Source organism: Myotis lucifugus, unplaced genomic scaffold, assembly GCF_000147115.1.
Source record: "Myotis lucifugus unplaced genomic scaffold, Myoluc2.0 scaffold_81, whole genome shotgun sequence".
NCBI lineage: Eukaryota > Metazoa > Chordata > Mammalia > Chiroptera > Vespertilionidae > Myotis > Myotis lucifugus.
The window spans coordinates 537,561-557,470 of NW_005871129.1; the positions used below are offsets into that span (position 1 = coordinate 537,561).

Here is a 19,910-nt window from a genome sequence, read left to right on the forward strand (position 1 = left end):
GCCATCTTCTGCCCACTCGCCAGTCCCCAGTCCCACCCCGCCGCCACCCACTTCAGTTCCCCGTGGTTCCCCGTTCGCCATGATCGGAGCCTGCAGGCCTGGGGGAGGGACCAAGAGGTCGGTCATTCTGCCCACTCGCCAGTCCCCAGTCCCGCCCCGCCGCCACCCACCCCGGTTCCCCATGGTTCCCCGTTGGCCATCCAGCGATCAGAGCCTGCAGGATGGGGGTTGGGATCGAGAGGTTGTCAATACACCTCATAGCGACTGGTTGATCAGTCGTTCTGGTCATTAACGCCATTATGGTCGCTGGCCTTTTATTATATAGGATAGTTAATTGATGAATACAAAGCAAATGCCTTTTCTTTTTTTCCCCACTGCTGAGTAGGTACAATAAAACCTTGCTTAACCGGAACCCAGATAGTCGGCACCCTCAATTAACTGGATTTTTTCTGCACTCCTCATTTAGGAGAAAGGTAAATTGCAACCAAAAAATTTAACATAATAAAATTTTTAAAAAATAGAAATCCAAAGGGGCAGAAAGAATATATTCATCTCAACCTCTTAATTTCTATATCTACATTATTGTACAATGAGAACAAATATTTAGAATGATGATCTTAGAGCTAATTAATCACTGAAGAAGGAAAGAATAAAATATTTTCAGTTAATTGTACTTAAGTTCAGAGAGTGAACTAATGTATTTTAGCAACCAATACTAAAGCAAAATGGTTTTCCTGTTTATTTAGTTTAGTCAGTGATGTTTGTTAACCAAAATACTATACCCTGAACATTCCGGTTAATCGAGATTTTACTGTATAACTGTATTTGTTGAATTCTGATCCATATGCTTAATACCTGATGCTGCTAAGAAAATAGAATTTGCTTCATTCAATGGCAAAAGGAAGCAATTAGGGAATTATATCTCGTCTAAAGAGGCCTGTAAGAATCCTATTTTCACATCTCTGTCATTATTTCCCTTTGAAACCATCTTAGATAAAGAAAAATGTATCTAAAAATAAAAGCTACTCACTTTTATAAGCCTAGATAAAGCAGCTAGCTTTTCCTGGAGTTTTTAAAAGTATCATTTCTTGCATATAGAATCTCAGAGCTTGTAAACTACTGGAAATAGATATACAAGGGTGTGCAAAAGTAGATTTACAGTTTGAATACAAATAAATAATACAATCTATATAATAAAAGCCTAAGCAACTGTTACGGCAGAACGACCAGAACGACCGGTCACTATGATGCGCACTGACCACCAGGGGGCAGACGCTCAACACAGGAGCTGCCCCCTGATGATCAGTGCCCTTAGACAGATGCCGGGCTCATGGCTGGTGAGTGTAGCAGCAGTGGCAGGAGCCTCTCCTGCCTCCACTGCAGTGCTAAGGAGCAGCGAGCCGAGTGGTAAGGAGCAGCGATCAGGTGGGTGGTAAGGAGTGAGGGCTCCCGGACTGAAAGAGGGCGCAGACTGGGCTGAGGGCCCCCCCCCACCCCTGCTGCATGAATTTCATGCACCGGGCCTCTAGCACTAAATAATAATACAAGAATAAACTGTTTCGTGTACTCACAACTCTAAACCTACTCTTGCCCACCTTGTATAAGGTATTAATATAGCTACACTATTATTACCCATTCCTAAAATAGATATTTGTGCTTATGACATGAAGTAATAAAGACAACCCAAAAGTGATAAAAGGCAGCTTTATTCCAAGTTTAATAAAGTTCATGCCTACTTTCAATTTTAGGTGTGGTGGCTTAAGAGAATTCTCCCAACGAGTTTTCTGCCATGGGGCACCTCCTTTTGTTGTCTTAAATATGCAGCATTGGAAATCTGAAGATCTGGCATATGTACCCTATTATTTGGATTTATCTGATCACAAGTAGGTGTTTTTTTGTTTGTTTTATAAAATTAGTGAAAAATAAATTTATTTTATGTTTTTCTGCTATTCTGGTATGACTTTTTCTAGCCCGTAAGGAAATATTATTTAGATCATGGCTGTCTTTAAATTTGTGTATACTGAATAGGATCAGCATCTACTACAGGAAGTTAGTTGCCGACAGGGTGCATATTGGTTAGGTGCTTGAATTATGGAATAGAAAGAATTGGGTTCAAACCCAGCGCCACCATTTATAAGCTATGTGACCGTGGACCAGTAAGGTCACATAGCTTATAAAACAAGTTTACTTATCAGTTTTCTTATCTATAAAGCAGAGATGACAATATCTATCTGGGGTGCCATTACTGTGAGGATTTAATTTACATAGCACACGAAAATGTTTAGGATAGTACCTATATATAGGAAACAGTAAATTCTGATTATTACTGGTATTTCAAGTCAAAGTAGTATATGGTATGAAGTCATCATTTAAAAATAAAATATTACTGGCTCTGGCCAGGTAGCTCAGTTGGTTGGAGCATTGTCCCAATGCGCCAGGTTTGCAGGGTTCAATCCCCAATCAGGGCATCTTTAAAATACTTTTTAAATAAAATGTTACCATCATTATTATAGATAAAAATATCTGCATACAAATTAGGACATGCAGGGTTCCTTTAACTTTTTGCTTTAAAAGTTTTTTTTGTGTTTTCTCTTAATAGAACCATACTGGTTATGAATTAAAATATATATTTTTTAATTCTTAAATTATATCAATTTTTTAAATTCTTAAATGTTTTATTCTTAATTACCCATTATTGTACATTAGTTGTTTAGATGGATATCTTTTTCAGGGAATACAATGCAAACAATCTCAATTTTTTTTCCTTAGTTAAGAATTTAAGGAATATTTCTCTTAAGAACAAAGTATTGTAATTTTCTGCTACACTTTGTCATTGAATTTACAGGTATTTGTTGGAAGGTGCCACATTATTTAACAAAGAGGAACATCATTATTCTGCAGCTTTCCAGATTGATGGACATTGGATGCATTATGATGGCCTCAGAAATGTGAATTTAATTTTGTTAAATAAACCCCCAGAGTTTCTCCTCTTGTCATCATTGGTTTATATTCGAGCAGCAGAGAAATAAATATAGACTGATGCTAAATTTAATTGTTTTCCCTCCTGCCCATGCTCCCTAAGATGAAGGGCTTTTATTTTGTATATACTTGGTATCCAAGAAAAATAGTTCAACTATATTAGTTTCAGAGGTGTATTTTCCAGTGTTTAGCCCCAGGTAAATATTTTATATGGAGAATCTATGCAAAAATGTTTGTATCTCTTTTTTCTATATCGTGGGTTATTTTTATACAAGCATATTTTATGTTGAGAGAAAATATATCTTTGTATTTTTTATTTATATGTACCTCAAAGATTTTTTTTTACAATTCTGTCCTTGAATCTAAGAAAATACTTTGTCATTGAATTCTCAAAATTTTTGTTTATATTCAGCTAAAACCTGGGTATAAGTCACTGTTTCAGTTTATATAAATTTCACAGTTCAAAATGTATTTGACTTTATTTCTTTGCCCTACCTCACTATAATCCAAAGTGCACTATTGGATTAGTATGTATTTGAATGTACAAGTTATAGATGGCTTAGTCTATTTTACCTGTTGTTTTGCCTAATTTTTAAAATTTTTGGTGAGAATGAGTTTTCTGGGCTTGAATAATATTTTACAGTGGCAAATTCCTTTAACCACTTGCTAAAGTATTATAAACCTGCCAGTGGATTTTAAGTGTTAACTAAGTTCCTGAGCGTAATTGGAGTTATTGTTCAAAATAAATTATATAACTAATCTAAACATCTATCTCCTAATTAAATGTAATGGAAATTCTTCAGTAGAAATGTATTTTTCAGATAAGACAACCATAAAAAAATTAGGCAACTGGATGTTTACTAATGTTGGATTAACAGTAGAAATGTACTTTAAATATATACTTAAGAAAAAATGGGTGCTTGGGAATATTTCTTTTCCTAGTAAGTCATACTGCTACAGGGAAAAAAAAAATACCTAAATTTTTATAGTAATATCTGCTAGCTCCCTTATAAATAGTAAATTGGTAAAATCAGGCTTTAATTTGCAATAAAAATCACTAGAATTGTATAGATAACAGAATATTGTGTTTCTCTTCAAAGACCCTAAGATCTCTCTTTTGTGATGTAAAGGAAAAAATTAAGTAATGTTCTTAAGGAAAAATATTTTTTGAAGTTAATTACAATTTTTTTGTGTTTACATTTCATTTCTACCATAGGTTTTGGGTTGAGATTGAGCACAACATATTGGAGATTTCTATATGATAACCCAGGTCACTGCCATATACCAAATTGCTAAGTTTTAATTTAGTAAATTAAGTCTTAAATTGGCATAGTGCCATATTGAGAGAATATACCGAAGAATGGATAAATGTGAGTGAAACTTTGTTGAGAATGCCTCACTTTGAGCAAATACTAAGAAAATTCCTTTTTTACATAAGATTAAAAATACTGATTTATTTTACAAAAAACTTCACCCCAGAGTTTATTTAAATAGTTCCCCACGTGTATTTAAATAGAATTTGATTTGCAGTAAACTTTTCTAGGGACACCTTATTGCATGAATCAGAGTATACAGAAACACAAATTCTAGTATATACATAAATGGTATCATTAACAAAATTATTCCTACTGCAGATTTATTTTTTTAGGAATTGCACTTTATTTGGAATGATGTTAGTTTATCACAAAACAGTGACTTACCTACCTCACAGGGTTGTTGTGAGGAATTAGATATTTGTTAAAAACTTGACTACCTTGAACATGCTAATAAACGTATTTTTTCTACCTCTTTCATGTACAGGAAAGTCTCCCAGATTCTTACCAATGAACTTTTCAGATCTTTTTTATTATTATTTAGACAGTAGCTCCTATGAGTAATGGATTTATTAATGTGTAATGGAATTTTTAAGTATGTCTTCTGGACCCCAGATGGCTGGGGTTTTAAGATAATAGGTAGTTAATTTTTATGGTGATGGTTGATTGGTAGAAAGAAAAAATTATTCCTGCTGACCAAATAGTAGAAAAGGGGTGAAAAAGAATGAATTTGATTATTGGCAGAATGTTAAGGTGAGAGCATGGAACATTCTTTATAACCTTAAACACCCTTAGAGAAATTGGGGTGAAGGGGCAAAGTTCTGAGGGAATAATCAGAATATATTTTTAATCAAAATGCCACAAATCATAACTATACCTATGGGGAAAGCAAAAATGATTTTTAAACCCTGGCCTCAGAGGAGTATAAAGAATAAATACAGCAAATTTAAGGAGGAATTTCCAGTTTCTCTTCAGAAAAAGAAAACTTTTCCCTCCCAATTTAGCAGATGATCTTACTTAGATGTATTCTTCAGGGTGACTTTTCATTATTAATTATTAGACTTTATTTAATATCTGAGGCCTTCTCACTGCATCTGATCCTATCAAAGAGGAAAAAAAACTAAAGGTAACTGACTACAGGCAAGCTTTGCATGCTTACTAGGGTAAATTCTATATCTATTACATTCTCAGATTATGAGCAAACAACTAAGCTATATAAGCAGATAACTACTATGACATAAAAAGCTATACTTGTTAAACATATCGACAGTTTAGTTTTATAATTAAATGAATTCATGACAGTTGTTTGAAAATAATTGTAATACACTATAAGAAGAAAGGGTAAGCAGTTCATGTAAAAATGACTGCAACAAGTATTAAACTACAGCCAAAGCAAACGTATACACAGTGCGGCAAAAGTAGATTTACAGTTGTTTGTATGGAAAATAATACAAGAATAAACTGTCTCGCCTACTCACAACTGTAACCCTACTTTTGCCTCATCCTGTATTCTCATCATCCTTTGTTAATGCTCCAACATTTAAAATCAGCATCAAATGTTTCTGCATTAAAAGCTAAACTCACATAGCTTTTGAAGTGCATCTTAATGCTGCCTTACTAACAGGTTCCAACCCCCCCTGCTGACCCTGGGTTCACTAGGGTCACCTGGACAGCCTTTAACTTCAAATTTTAATTTGATTCTGGGGAAAACATAAACTTTTACTCTATCTCTGGGAAATTGAGAAAGAAGTTAGTGGGGAGTCTCTGTAAAGTAATTTCTTTATATGCTGATACCTACCTGAGTGGGTATATTAGGTTATTTACCCTCAATGAGCAATCAGTTCTATAGACCTCCATTCTTTCCTCAATGAGGTCTGCTGGAAGCTATCAAGAGGAATTATCTTGAAAATGAAAAAGTGAGCAGCTCTTTAGGGCCCTCAAAAGTGATATGGCCCTGACCGGTTTGGCTCAGTGGATTGAGCGTCGGCCTGCGGACCGAAGGGTCCCAGGTTCGATTCCGGTCAAGGGCATGTACCTTGGTTACAGGCACATCTCCAGTAGGGGGCATGCAAAAGGAAGCTGATTGATGTTTCTCTCTCATCGATGTTTCTGACTCTGTCCCTCTCCTTTCCTCTCTGTAAAACAGCAATAAAATATATTTTTTTTAAAAAAGTGATATGGATTAGAATAGGAGCTTGGGAGCAAATGATCTGTGCAGTCAAGTTAGCCATGGTAGAATTAGAAATCTGCTGTTCCACCCAGCCAGCATGGCTCAGTGGTTGAGCGTCGACCTATGAACCAGGAGGTCACAGTTCGATTCCTGGTCAGGGTACATCCCAGGTTTGCAGCTTTATTTCCGGGGGGGGGGGGGGGGGGGGCGTGCAGGAGGCAGCCAATCAATGATTCTCTCTCTTCATTGATGTTTCTATCTCCCTCTCCCTCTCCCTTCCTCTCTGAAATCAATAAAAATATATTTTTTTTATAAAAAGAAAGAAATCCGTCCTAGCTGATTTGGCTCAGTGGATAGAATATTGGCATGGACCAAAAGGTCCCAGGTTCAATTCCAGTCAAGGGCACACACCTTGGTTGCAGGCTCCTCTCTAGCCCAGGCCTGGTTGGGGCACATGCAGGAAGCAACCAATCAATGTGTTTCTCTCACATCGATGTTTCTCTCTGTCTTTCCCTCTGTCTTCCACTCTCCCTAAAAATCAATGGAAAAATAACCTCGGGTGAGGATTAACAACAAAAAAAAATCTGTTCACCACAATGACATATCACCTCACCCCTATCAGAAGGGCTATCATCAATAAACCAACAAACAAGTGTTGGTGAGGATACAGAGACAAGGGAGCCCTCATGCACCTTTGGTGGGAATGCAGATTGGTGCAGCCACTGTGGAAAGCAGTGTGGAGTTTCCTCAAAAAATTAAAAATGGAACTGCCTTATGACCCAATGATTCCAGTTCTGGGAATATATCCAAAGGAACCCAAAACACTAATTTGAAAGAATATATACACCCCTATGTTCATTGCAGCATGTTTTACAATAGCCAAGATTTGGAAACAGCCCAAGCTATGGTCCAGCCTTGGCCAGTTTTCTCAGTGGTTAGAGTGTCAGCCTATGCACTGAAGGATCCCAGGTTCAATTCTCGGTCAAAGGCACACAGCTCAGTTGCAGGTTCCCCAGCGGGGGTGAGTATGGGAGGCAACCAATCAATGTGTCTTTCTCATCTAGCTGTTTCTCTCTCACCACCTCCTCCATCTCTTCCACTCTCTCTAGAAATCAGTGGATAAAAAGCTATGGTACACAATGGAATACTACGTGGACGCAAAAAAAAAACACCTAATAGTAGAGGAATATGCAAATTGCTGTGACACCATCACGTAACAATCAATCAGGACAGGGACGGGGCCGCAGCAGAGAGCTCTCAGCTTGCCTGCACCAGGGGTTCAAAGGGCACGGAGAGGAAGGGAGCTCACATAGGCAGTTAGGGGGATCAGGCCAGGAAGGGAGAGCAGATAGACAGGGGAATCAGGCCAGGAGGGAAGTGCAGATAGGCAGGGGAATCAGGCCAGGAAGGGAGAGCAGTTAGGGCGATCAGGCCAGCAGGGGAGCAGTTAAGGGGATCAGGCAGGCAGGCAGGTGAGCGGTTAGGAGCCAGTGGTTCCGGATTGCAAGAGGGATCCCAGATTGGAGAGGGTGCAGGCCAGGCTGAGGGACCACCCCCCCGTGCACGAATTTTGTGCACCAGGCCTCTAGTAAAATAATAAAAAATGATGAATAGACCTGGTAAGCATTATACTAAGTGAAATAAGCCAGTCAGAGAAAGGTAAGTACCAAATTATTTCACTCATGTGGAATCTAATGAACAAAATAAACTAACAAAATAGAAAATGACTAATATAGAAAAAACCAAGATGGCGGCATAGGTAAACACCGGAGTTTGCTGCCGCAAACAACCACTTCAATAATACAACTAAAAGATGGAACAGACATCATCCAGAACCACAGGAAGGCTGGCTGAGTGGAAATTCTACAACTAGAAGCAAAGAGAAAAGCATACCGAGACTCAGAGGAGGCGCAGTGCGGAAGTAAAATACTAAGGTACAGAGGCGTAGGCGGAGCGGGCTGGAGGCTGAGGGGCCGGTTGTCGTTTTCAATCTGGAGGGAGTCTCAGGCTCTGAGCTCCAGTTCCGGGCAAGTCTCTAGGGACCCAGACTCATACGGGAGAAGCGGGACTGTCTGGCATTGGTCGGAACTCGAGGGCAGCTTTCTCTCCGAGGGGCTTGCAGTGATTACCAGGACATTGAGAAGCAGAGCCTCTGAAGGCAGGACTGAGAGCAGCCATAACTGCTAGCCCCGCCCTGTTGATCCCGTGGGACCTGCCCCGCCCAAGCCCTGTAGGGAGGCTTTTGCTGGATAGCCTCAGGCAAAGGCTAGATTAGCACCTCCCTAGAGATCCAGGAGCCAGGAAACCCAGAGGTCAGAGTGGGACCATCCAGTTTGCAGCTCCGTGGAACCATAGAGGACACAATCAGGAGGCAGACTCAGTGAGCACCAAAGCCCCATTGAAGCAAGTCTTGCCCCAGAGGGGTGTCTCCAGCACAGAAGTTCTCCCACTGCAGACACAGCTGATTCTCACAGCCAATTGGCCAGAAGGCCAATTCCTCCCAGTGATACCTACAACAATCAAGGCTTAACTAGAACAAGACTGTGCACAAAGCCCACAAAGCGGTTCACCAAGAGTGTCCAGCTCAGGTAATTGGGGAGGCTGAGCCACTGGGCCCTATAGGACACCTAGCACACAAAGCCACTCTATCAACAAAGGGAAGCAGCCAAAATGCAGAGACAAACAAAGATGTTACAAATGACAGAAATAGAGGAAAGCAAACTACTGGATATAGAGTTCAAAACCACACTTTTAAGGTTTTTCAAGAATTTTCTAGAAACTGCCGATAAACTTAATGAGATCTACAAGGAATCTAATGAGACCCTCGAGGTTGTGATAAAGGACCAACTAGAAATTAAGCATACACTGACTGAAATAAAGAATATTATACAGACTCCCAACAGCAGACTAGAGGATTGCAAGAATCAAGTAACGATTTGAAATACAAAGAAGCAAAAAACATCCAACCAGAAAAGCAAAATGAAAAAAGAATCCAAAAATACGAAGATAGCGTAAGGAGCCTCTGGGACAACTTCAAGCGTACCAACATCCGAATTACGGGGGTGCCAGAAGAAGAGAGAGAGCAAGATATTGAAAACTTATTTGAAGAAATAATGACAGAAAACTTCCCCTACCTGGTGAAAGAAATAGACTTACAAGTCTAGGAAGCGCAGAGAACCCCAAACAAAAGGAATCCAAAGAGGACCACACCAAGACACATCATAATTAAAATGCCAAGAGCAAAAGACAAAGAGAGAATCTTAAAAGCAGCAAGAGAAAGAAAGTCAGTTACCTACAAGGGAGTACCCATACGAATGTCAGCTGATTTCTCAACAGAAACTTTGCAGGCCTGAAGGGAGTGGCAAGAAATATTCAAAGTGATGAATAGCAAGAACCTACAACCAAGATTACTTTACCCAGCAAAGCTATCATTCAGAATTGAAGGTCAGATAAAGAGCTTCACAGATAAGAAAAAGCTAAAGGAGTTCATCACCACCAAACCAGTATTTTATGAAATGCTGAAAGGTATCCTTTAAGAAGAGGAAGAAGAAAAAAGTAAAGATACAAATTATGAACAACAAATACGCGTCTATCAACAAGTGAATCTGAAAATCAAGTGAATAATCTGATGAACAGAATGAACTGGTGATTATAATAGAATCAGGGGCATAGAAAAGGAGTGGACTGGCTATTCTTGTGGGGGAAAGGGGTGAGGGGGATGCGGGAAGAGACTGGACAAAAATTGTGCACCCCTGGATGAGGACAGTGGGTGGGGAGTGAGGGAGGAGGGTGGGGTGGGAACTGGGTGGAGGGGAGTTATGGGGGGAAAAAAGAGGAACAAATGTAATAATCTGAACAATAAAGATTTAATTTTTTAAAAATGACTAATAGAGAACAGACTGACAACTGTCAGAGGAGAGAGAGGTTGAGAGGCTGGGTGAAAAAGGTGAAGAAATTAAGAAGAAGAAGAAAAAAAACTCATAGACACAGACAACTGTATGTAATTCCCAGAGGGAAAGGAGGATCAGAGGAGGTAGAAGAGAGTATGGGGGGGCGGGGGGGGAGAGATTTTTTAAAAAAGAAATCTGTTCTTAGTTTTATTACTTCCTTGTTTTCCCTTTGAATTCTGTAGTGTTATTTTTTTTTCTTTTTTAAAAATATGTTTTTATTGACCTTATAGAGAGAGGAAAGGAGAGTGACAGAGAGATAGAAACCTCAATGAGAGAGAATCATTGATCAGCTGCACTGAGGGTTGAGCCTGCAATCCGGGCATGTGCCCTGACCATGAATCGAACTGAGTGGACGCTAAACCACCAAACCACATTGGCCAGGCTTTTTTTTTTTTTTAAATATATTTTATTGATTTTTTACAGAGCGGAAGGGAGAGGGATAGAGAGTTAGAAACATCAATGAGAGAGAAACATTGATTACCTGCCTCCTGCACACCCCCTACTGGGGATGTGCTGGCAACCAAGGTACATGCCCTTGACAGGAATCAAACCTGGGACCTTTCAGTCTGCAGGCTGATGCTCTCTCCACTGAGCCAAACCGGTTAGGGTAGCTTTTTCTTTTTTTAATCCTCACTTGAGCACTTGAGGACTTAGAGAGGAAGAGGAGGAGGGAGGGAGGGGAGAGAGAGAGAGAGAGAGAGAGAGAGAGAGAGAGAGAGAGAGAGAGAGAGAGAGAGAGAGAAGGGAGAAGCGAAACATGGATCAGTTGCCTCCTGTACACTCCCCAAGTGGGGATCAAACCCTCAACCCATGTGTGTGCACTGACCAGGAATCAAACTGGCAACCTTTGGGTGCACAAGATGATGCTCAACCAACTGAGCCACTCCAGCTGGGCTGTAGTGTTACTTTTTAATATAATTATAAAAATAACATATCAATTAGTTTTTACAAAATCAATAAGTCCCAAAAAAAGTGTAAAGAAAAAAATGATCATCTGTGATTTCTCCACCCAGTGAAAATCATTGGTTCATACTGGTAAAACCTTTTTGAAACATCCAGCATGGCTGCCTAGTACTGAAGAGGACCAAGAATCAAGGAGTTAGGGCTTTGAAATAAGAAATGTATACTCCTGGAGTCTGGCATAGTAGTGATTTGGGAGCTACAAGCTAGAACAAATTAATATCAGACATACTTTCTCTGTAGCACTCACTTAATACATATTTACTATCTGCTGTTTGCTAGTTGAACTAGATATGATTTCTTCCCTGAAGGTATACACATCTAGAAAAAGGGAAAGATGTGTCAATCAATGATTGGACAAAGGGAGGTACTATGGCAGGGTAAGCACCTGAGGCTTTGATAGTACAGAGGTCAGCAGACATCTGTGATGAAGTCCTTAAGCCCTTCACAGTTGCTGCCTAGCTTTCTGGCAAAGAGGGTTGGGGAGGAAAGACGGTCCAGTTTGTGATTTCAAGGGCAACTGTCAGTGCTACTGCCTCTACCTCTACCCACAAAGCCTAACCACCTTTAAATTCTGTTAGAAAGCTATAAATCTTAAAATTAAAAATAAAAGAATTTTCAAACATCATCACATTTAGAAAGAGGTTTATTATAGTTAAAGTAATTCACAAAGATTCATAATCTCAAATATTTTCTATTTTTAGTAAGAGGGAAGAGACTTGAGAAGAAAGTGGAGGGCCATTGGGATGGGCCCTCTGAATGAGTTAACTTGTGGAGGGGCAGGACTGGATTTTCAACTCCTGTAGTCTTCTACATGAACAATAGGTGGCAGACGCTCCTTGGTATGGAATGTAAAGGAACTTTCTGGCTTTAAAGTATAAATCTACTTTAGGATTTGGGTGAGGCAAGTCCAATTTTCCTTCTGTTCTATGACACTATACACACCCATAGTTTGGGGATAACATTCAGTGGTGATGTCTTTGGTGAGGTTAGCTATGCTCTCTGCCAAAACACCCCAGTTCAAATAACATTTGTCAGTTGACTCTGGTTTTGTTTCTTCATCTGCTTTCCCAACTCTCATGGTTTCTGGACTCCTCTATGCTTTCTTTCTTCTTTTGAAAGGGTTAGGAATCTCTGTTCCTGGAGATCTTATGCAAATGCCAGAAGACCTGATTCAGGATTGACATTTTTCACTCGGGGAAAAAAGGTAAAGAAATTGCATTTTCGAGGTGAATCATGAGATGCGACTACACTACCACTGTTATATCTCTATTATCATCAGTCCTAAACTACTGAATTTTATGCCCTAAGGGAGAGGTAAGAAGATGGCAATCTAAAACCAGATTGCCTGGGTTTAAATTCTAACACGGTCACTGTGTGCTTTGAGTCTGTTGTTTAACATCTCTGTTCTGTTTCTACTGTAAAATGGAGATAATAGAATATATCTCATAAGGCTGTGGTGAGGATTAAGTGAATTATTATGTATAGCATTTAGTGTGTGGCACATAGTAAGAACCATGAAAATGTTAGCTACTGTTATTGTTGATTTCTCTTTTAATATTTTGTTAAGAAATGAAATTAGTAGGTAAGTAGCACTGCTGTAGAAAATAAACTAAATGCTCTGTGAATATTTTGAGTTTATTGGCTGGCCTTTCTGTGGGCAATTAAGCTCAAGAACAAATTATGATATTAAACTGGAAAAAATGTTAAATTCATTAATTAGTTTGAAATGCAAGAACAAATAAAGCAAAGGTTGAAATGTTGGAGAAAAGTTAATAACTTAAATTTCCCTTGATACTAAATAACAATGAAATATACTACCTTGTTCCTGCTCAAAATTGTCCAAAATCATTTATTCAAAATCTTTTAAAATCAGGCTCTAAAACTTTTTTGACACATAGCCTTCTATACAGTGGGAACCACCTACTCAAATAGATTCTAGGACCACTGGTATTTAAACTCATAAGTCTCCTCGGGACACACACAAGAATATACCTTCCAAGACTTTCTTTCTGATCACAATAACAAAAGTGATTAGTCCATCCTTATTTAGATTCTGCTTTACTCAATAAAGGATTCAAGTACACTAAAAATTATAAACTTTTCATTTCTTTTTTATTAAATTTACTGTGGATAAGGGTTAATAAATTTATATAGGTTTTCTGGGTACAATTCTATAATACATCCTTTGTATATAATATTGTGTGTTCACCACCCCAAGTCAAGTCTCCTTCCATCACCATTTATCCTTCCTTTACCCTAAACTACTTTTCCCTCTTCCACCTCCCCCTACCCACATTCCCTCTGGTAATCACCATACTGTTGGCTGTGTCTATGAGTTTTTTGTTTTGTTTTGTTTTGCTTTGCTTTTTCACCCACCCCCACAATGTCCATCCCCTCTGACTGCTGTCAGTCTGTTCTCTGTATCTATGAGTCAGTTTCTATTTTGTTTGTTAGTTTATTTTGTTCATTAGATTCCACATGTAAGTAAAATCATATGGCACTTGTCTTTTCTAACTGGTTTATTTCACTCAATGTAATACTCTCCAGGTCCATCCTTGCTGTCCCAAAAGGTAAGATTCCTTTTTTCTTTCTCTTTTTTTCCTTTCTTTTCTTTTCTTTCTTTGTTTTCTTTTTTTTTTTCAGCCAAGTAGTATTCCATTGTGTAAATGTACCTTTTTTTTTTTTTTAAATCTGCTCATCTATTGATGGGCACTTGGGCTGCTTCCAAGTCTTGGTTATTGTAAAATTCAGTGGTTCTCAACCTTCTGGCCCTTTAAATACAGTTCCTCATGTTGTGACCCAACCATAAAATTATTTTCGTTGCTACTTCATAACTGTAATGTTGCTACTGTTATGAATCGTAATGTAAATATCTGATATGCAGGATGGTCTTAGGCGACCCCTGTGAAAGGGTTGTTTGACCTCCTAAGGGGTGGCGACCCACAGGTTGAGAATCATAAATAATGCTGCAATGAACATAGGGGTACATATTTTTTCCCATCACCATTTATCCCCTCTATGCTCTCTTCCACCTCAACCAACTCCCTTCTCCCCCTTATCATCACCACACTGTTGTCCATGTCCATGTGTTCTCTCTTTTTCTTTTTTGCTCAAGCCCTACACACACACACACACACACACACACACACACACACACACGCCACCCAACCCCACACACATAAGCTGTCTGCATGCTATCTATGCGTCTGTCTCTATTTTGCTTGGTAGTTCAGTTTGTTCATTAAAAGTCCACATAAGAGTAAAGTCATATGGTACTCATCTTTCTCTGACTGGCTTAGTCTTAGCATAATGTTCTCCAGGTCCATCCATGCTGTTGCACAGAGTAAAATTTTTCTTCTTTTTTATGGCAGAGTAAATTGTGTAAATGTACTACACCTTTTTTATCCATTCACCTACTGATGGACACTTGGACTGTTTGCAAATCTTGGCTATTGTAACTAACGTGGCAATGGACATAGAGGTGCATATATTCTTTCAAATTAATGTTTTGAGTTACTTTGGATAAATTCCCAGAGTGGAATAGTTGGGTCATAAGGCAGTTTCATTATTAATTTCTTGAGGTAACTCCATACTGCTTTCCATAGTGGCTGCATTAATCTGCATTCCCACCAACAGTGCACAAGGATTCCCTTTTGTTCACATCCTCACCAGCACTTGTTTGTTGATTTAATGATGATAGCCATTGTGACAGGTGCCAAGTGATATCTGGTTGTGGTTGTTGTTTTTGTTTTCTAAATTTATTTTTATTTAAGTATAATTGGTAAACAATCTTATATTGGTTACATTAGTTTTAGGTGTACAATATCGTGATTTGACATTTTTATGCCTTACAATGTAATCACCACACTAATTCTAGTAATCATCTCTCACTGTGTAAATTGATCACAATATTATTGACAATATTTATTTTATACCTCTTTTGACTCAAACCTCTTATCAACTCCTCTTCCACTCTCACCTTATATTTCACTAAGAAAATAGAAGTCATCAGAGGAGATCACCCTCATCTTCCCATCCCCAAATCTCCAATCTTTTTTTTAAATAAATCTTTATTGTTCAGATTATTACAGTTGTTCCTCTTTCCCCCCCCATAGCTTCCCTCCACCCAGTTCCCTCCCCACCTTCTGCCCTTACCCACCCCCCCACTGTCCTCATCCATAGGTGTACGATTTCTGTCCAGTCTCTTCCCACACCCCCTACACCCTATTCCCCCCCGAGAATTGTCAGTCCACTCCCTTTCTATACCCCTGATTCTATTATATTCACCAGTTTACTCTGTTCATCAGATTTTATATTCACTTGATTTTTAGATTCACTTGTTGATAGATGTATTTGCTGTTCATAATTTTTATCTTTACCTTTTTCTTCTTCTTCCTCTTCTTAAAGGATACCCTTCAGCATTTCATAAAATACTGGTTTGGTGGTGATGAACTCCTTTAGCTTTTTCTTATCTGTGAAGCTCTTTATCTGACCTTCAATTCTGAATGATAGCTTTGCTGGATAAAGTAATCTTGGTTGTAGGGTCTTGCTATTCATCACTTTGAATATTTCTTGTCACTCCCTTCTGGCCTGCATAGTTTCTGTTGAGAAATCAGCTGACAGTAGTGTGGGTACTCCCTTGTAGGTAACTGACTGTTTTTCTCTTGCTGCTTTTAAGATTCTCTCTTTGTCTTTTGCTCTTGGCATTTTAATTATGATGTGTCTTGGTGTGGTCCTCTTTGGGTTCCTCTTGTTTGGGATACTCTGCACTTCCTGGACTTGTAAGTCTATTTCTTTCACCAGGTAGGGGAAGTTTTCTGTCATTATTTCTTCAAATAGGTTTTCAATATCTTGTTCTCTCTCTGTCTTCTGGCACCCCTATAATTCGGATGTTGTTATGCTTGAAGTTGTCCCAGAGGCTCCTTGCACTATCTTGATATTTTTGAATTCTTTTTAATTTTTGCTTTTCCGGTTGGGTATTTTTTGCTTCTTCGTATTTCAAATCTTTGACTTGATTCTTGTGATCCTCTTGACTGCTGTTGAATCTCTGTATATTATTCTTTATTTCAGTCAGTGTATGCTTAATTTCTAGTTGGTCCTTTTTCATATCCTTGAGGGTCTCACGAAATTTATTGGCGGTTTCTAGAAAATTCTTGAAAAACCTTATAACCGTGGTTTTGAACTCTATATCCAGTAGTTTGCTTTCCTCCATTTCTGTCATTTGTGATCTGTTTCTTTGTCTGTGTATTTTGGCTGCTTCCCTGTGTTGATAGAGTGGCTTTGTGTGCTAGGTGTCCTATAGGGCCCAGTGGCTCAGCCTCCCCAATTACCTGAGGTGGACACTCTTGGTGAACCACTTTGTGGGCTTTGTGCACAGTCTTGTTGTAGTTAAGCCTTGATTGTTGTTGGTATCACTGGGAGGAATTGACCTGCAGGCCAGTTGGCTGTGAGAATCAGCTGGGTCTACAGTGGGAGAACTTCTGTGCTGAAGACACCCTTATGGGGCAAGACTTGCTTCAGTGGGGCTTTGGTGCTCACTGAGTCTGCCCACTGAGTGTGTCCCTTATGGATCTGAGGTCCCACTCTGACCACTGGGCACACTGGCTCTTGGATCTCTAAGGAGGTGCTAATTTAGCCTCTGCCTGAGGCTACCCAGCAGGAGGTACAGAGAGATCTGCAGATTCCTCTTCCTTGTTTGAGGTTTGAAGGTGCCCAGATGAGGCCCAGATGTGAAGCAATGCAAGCTGTTGTGGGGCCTTGGGCCTTCTTTTAGAAGTTCTGGGTCTGTCTGACCCAGCTGCAGTTTGTTAGGTAATTTTAGATTTCAAAGGGCCAGCCCATTCATATGCAAAAGCCTCTGCTAGCAGCTTTGGTGGGGCGGGGTCTTAGGGAATCAGCAGGGTGGAGCAAACAGCTATGGCTGGTCCTCAATCCTGCCCTAAGAGGCCCCTGGGTCTCAGTGTCCCGCGGTAATAGCTACAAGCACCTCTGAGAGAAAGCTGCCCTCAAGTTCCGCCCTCTGCCAGACAGTCCAGTTTCTCCCCGTATGAGTCTGGGTCCCCAGAGACTTTCCGGGCACTGGAGTTCAGAGCCCTTGGGAACTTGTGACTCCCTCCCAATTGAAAAAGACACCGGCATCTTCCGTTGCCAGCCCTTTCCAAGCGTGCCTCCGTACCTCTGAACTTTACTTCCGCACCTCCTCTGAGTCTCAGTGTGCTTTTCTCTTTCCTTCTAGTTGTAGAATTTCCACTCAGCCAGCCTTCCTGTGGTTCTGGATGATGTCTGTTTTGTCTTTTAGTTGTATTTTTGAAGAGGTTGTGCAAGGCAGCAATTTCAGGTGTTTTCCTATGCCGCCATCTTGGTTTCTCTGGTTGTGGTTTTAATTGGCATTTATCAGATGAATAGTGACGTTGAACATCTTTTCATATGTCTGTTGGCCATCTGTATGTCCTCTTTTGAGAATGGTCTATTCAGGTCTTTTGCCAATTTTTAATTGGATTGTGGGGGTTTGTGTTGAGTTTTATAAGTTCTTTATAAATTTTGGATATTAACCCTTTATCAGATGTATCATTCGTGAATATGTTCTCCCATTCAGTGGTTTATCTTTTCATTTTGTTGATGGTTTCCTTTGCTGTGCAAAAATTCTTTAGTTTGATGTAGTCCCATTTGTTTATATTTTCTTTTGTTTCCACTGCCTGAGGAGATGCATCAGAAAAAAAAATATTGCTATGAGAAATGTTTGAGATGTTACTGTCTATATTTTCTTCTAGGATTTTTATGGTTTCAAATCTAACATTTAAATCTTTAATCCATTTTGAGTTTATTCTTGTGTGTGGTGTAAAAAGGTGGACTAGTTTATTTTCTTGCGTGTGTCTGTCCAATTTTCCCAATATCATTTATTTTTTTTTAAATATATTCTATTGATTTTCCACAGAGAGGAAGGGAGAGAGATAGAGAGCTAGAAACATTGATGAGAGAGAAACACCAATCAGCTGCCTCCTGCACACCTCCCACTGGGGATGTGCCCGCAACCCAGGCACATGCCCTTGACCGGAATCGAACCTGGGACCCTTCAGTCCGCAGGCCGACGCTCTATCCACTGAGCCAAACCGGTTCTGGCCCCAATATCATTTATTAAATAGACTATTGTAGTCCATTGTATTTGTTGCCTCCTTTGTCAAATATTAATTGACTATAAAGGTGTGGATTTATTTCTGTTCCATTGAGTTATATGTCTTTTTTATGCCAGTACCATGCTGTTTTGATTACTATGGCCTTGTAGTATAATTTGATATCAGGCAGCATGATTCCTTCAACTTTGTTCTTTTTCAAGATAGCTGTTGCTATCTTGGGTCTTTTGTGGTTCCATATGAATTTTTGAAACATTTGTTCTGGTTTTGTGAAATACTACATTGGTATTTTGATAGGAATTATGATGAATCTGTAGACTGCTTTGAGTGTATGAACATTTTAATTATGTTCATTCTTCCTATTCATGAACACAGTGTATACTTTTACTTATTTGTTTCTTAATTTCTTTCTTAAGTGTCTCATAAATTTCAAATACACTGTTGGTTAAATTTATTCCTAGGTATTTTATTCTTTTTGAAGCCATTGTGAATGGAATTTTTTTTTAGTTTCCCTTTCTGATAGCAAATTATTGGTGTATTAAAAAGCAACTATTACATTGAATCTATAGATTGTTTTGCGTAGTATAGACATTTTAACAATATTAATTCTACCAATCCATGAACACTGTATATTCTTCCACTTGTTTATATCTTCTTCTATCTCTTTTTTCAACATCCTGTAGTTTTCCAAGTACAAGTTTTTTGCCTCCTTGATTAAGTTTATTTCTAATTATCTTAAGTTTTTGTTGTTGCAGTGGTAAATGGTTTTTGTCTTTGTTTTTGTTTTAGTTTCTTTTTCTGAGACTTCATTATTGGTGTATAAAAATGTCTTCAATTTCTGGGTGTTAATTTTGTATCCTGCTACATTGCCAAATTCACTTATTAAATCCAGTAGTTTTTTGGTGGAGTCTTTAGGGTTTTATATATACAATATCATGTCATCTGTTAATAATGACAGATTTACTTCCTCCTTTTCAGTTTGGATTCCTTTTATGTTTTCTTCTTGTCTGATCACTGTGATTAAGACTTCCAGTACTATGTTGAATAATAGTGGTGAAAGCAGACATCCCTGTCTTGTTCTTGTTCTTAAGGGAAATAGTTTTAGTTTTTGCACATTGAGTATGATGTTGGCTGTAGGTTTGTCATATATGGCCTTTATTATGTTCATATATGTTTCCTTTATTCCCACTTTGCTGAGAGTTTTATAATAAATGGGTGTTGGATTTTTTTAAAAACATTTTTATTGATTAAGGTATTACATATGTATCCTTAACGCCCCATTGCCCCCTCCCCAACCCCTACTCATGCCCTCTCAACCCCCTGGTGTCTGTGTCCATTGTTTAGGCTTATATGCATGCATACAAGTCCTTTGGTTGATCTTTCCCCCTTACCCCCACCCTCCCCT

General features: G+C 39.0%; 1 protein-coding gene across 5 annotated transcripts in view; it reads left to right on the top strand.

The window, feature by feature from the left end:
* The window catches only part of CUNH14orf28 (chromosome unknown C14orf28 homolog), a 41,664-nt gene that overhangs the window by 7,018 nt on the left and 14,736 nt on the right, over positions 1 to 19,910 (top strand). For 2 of the 5 annotated variants that reach the window (XM_006090736.3, XM_014457601.2), the window contains exons 4-5: positions 1,749 to 1,883; positions 2,846 to 4,776. In XM_006090736.3, coding sequence (XP_006090798.1) covers positions 1,749 to 1,883; positions 2,846 to 3,029 — 319 coding nt within the window. In that variant the 3' untranslated portion in view covers positions 3,030 to 4,776. Of the gene's footprint in view, positions 1 to 385; positions 474 to 1,748; positions 1,884 to 2,845; positions 4,777 to 19,910 lie in introns of those variants that run through there. The other 3 variants (XM_023755596.1, XM_023755594.1, XM_023755595.1) reach the window with 3 other exon arrangements.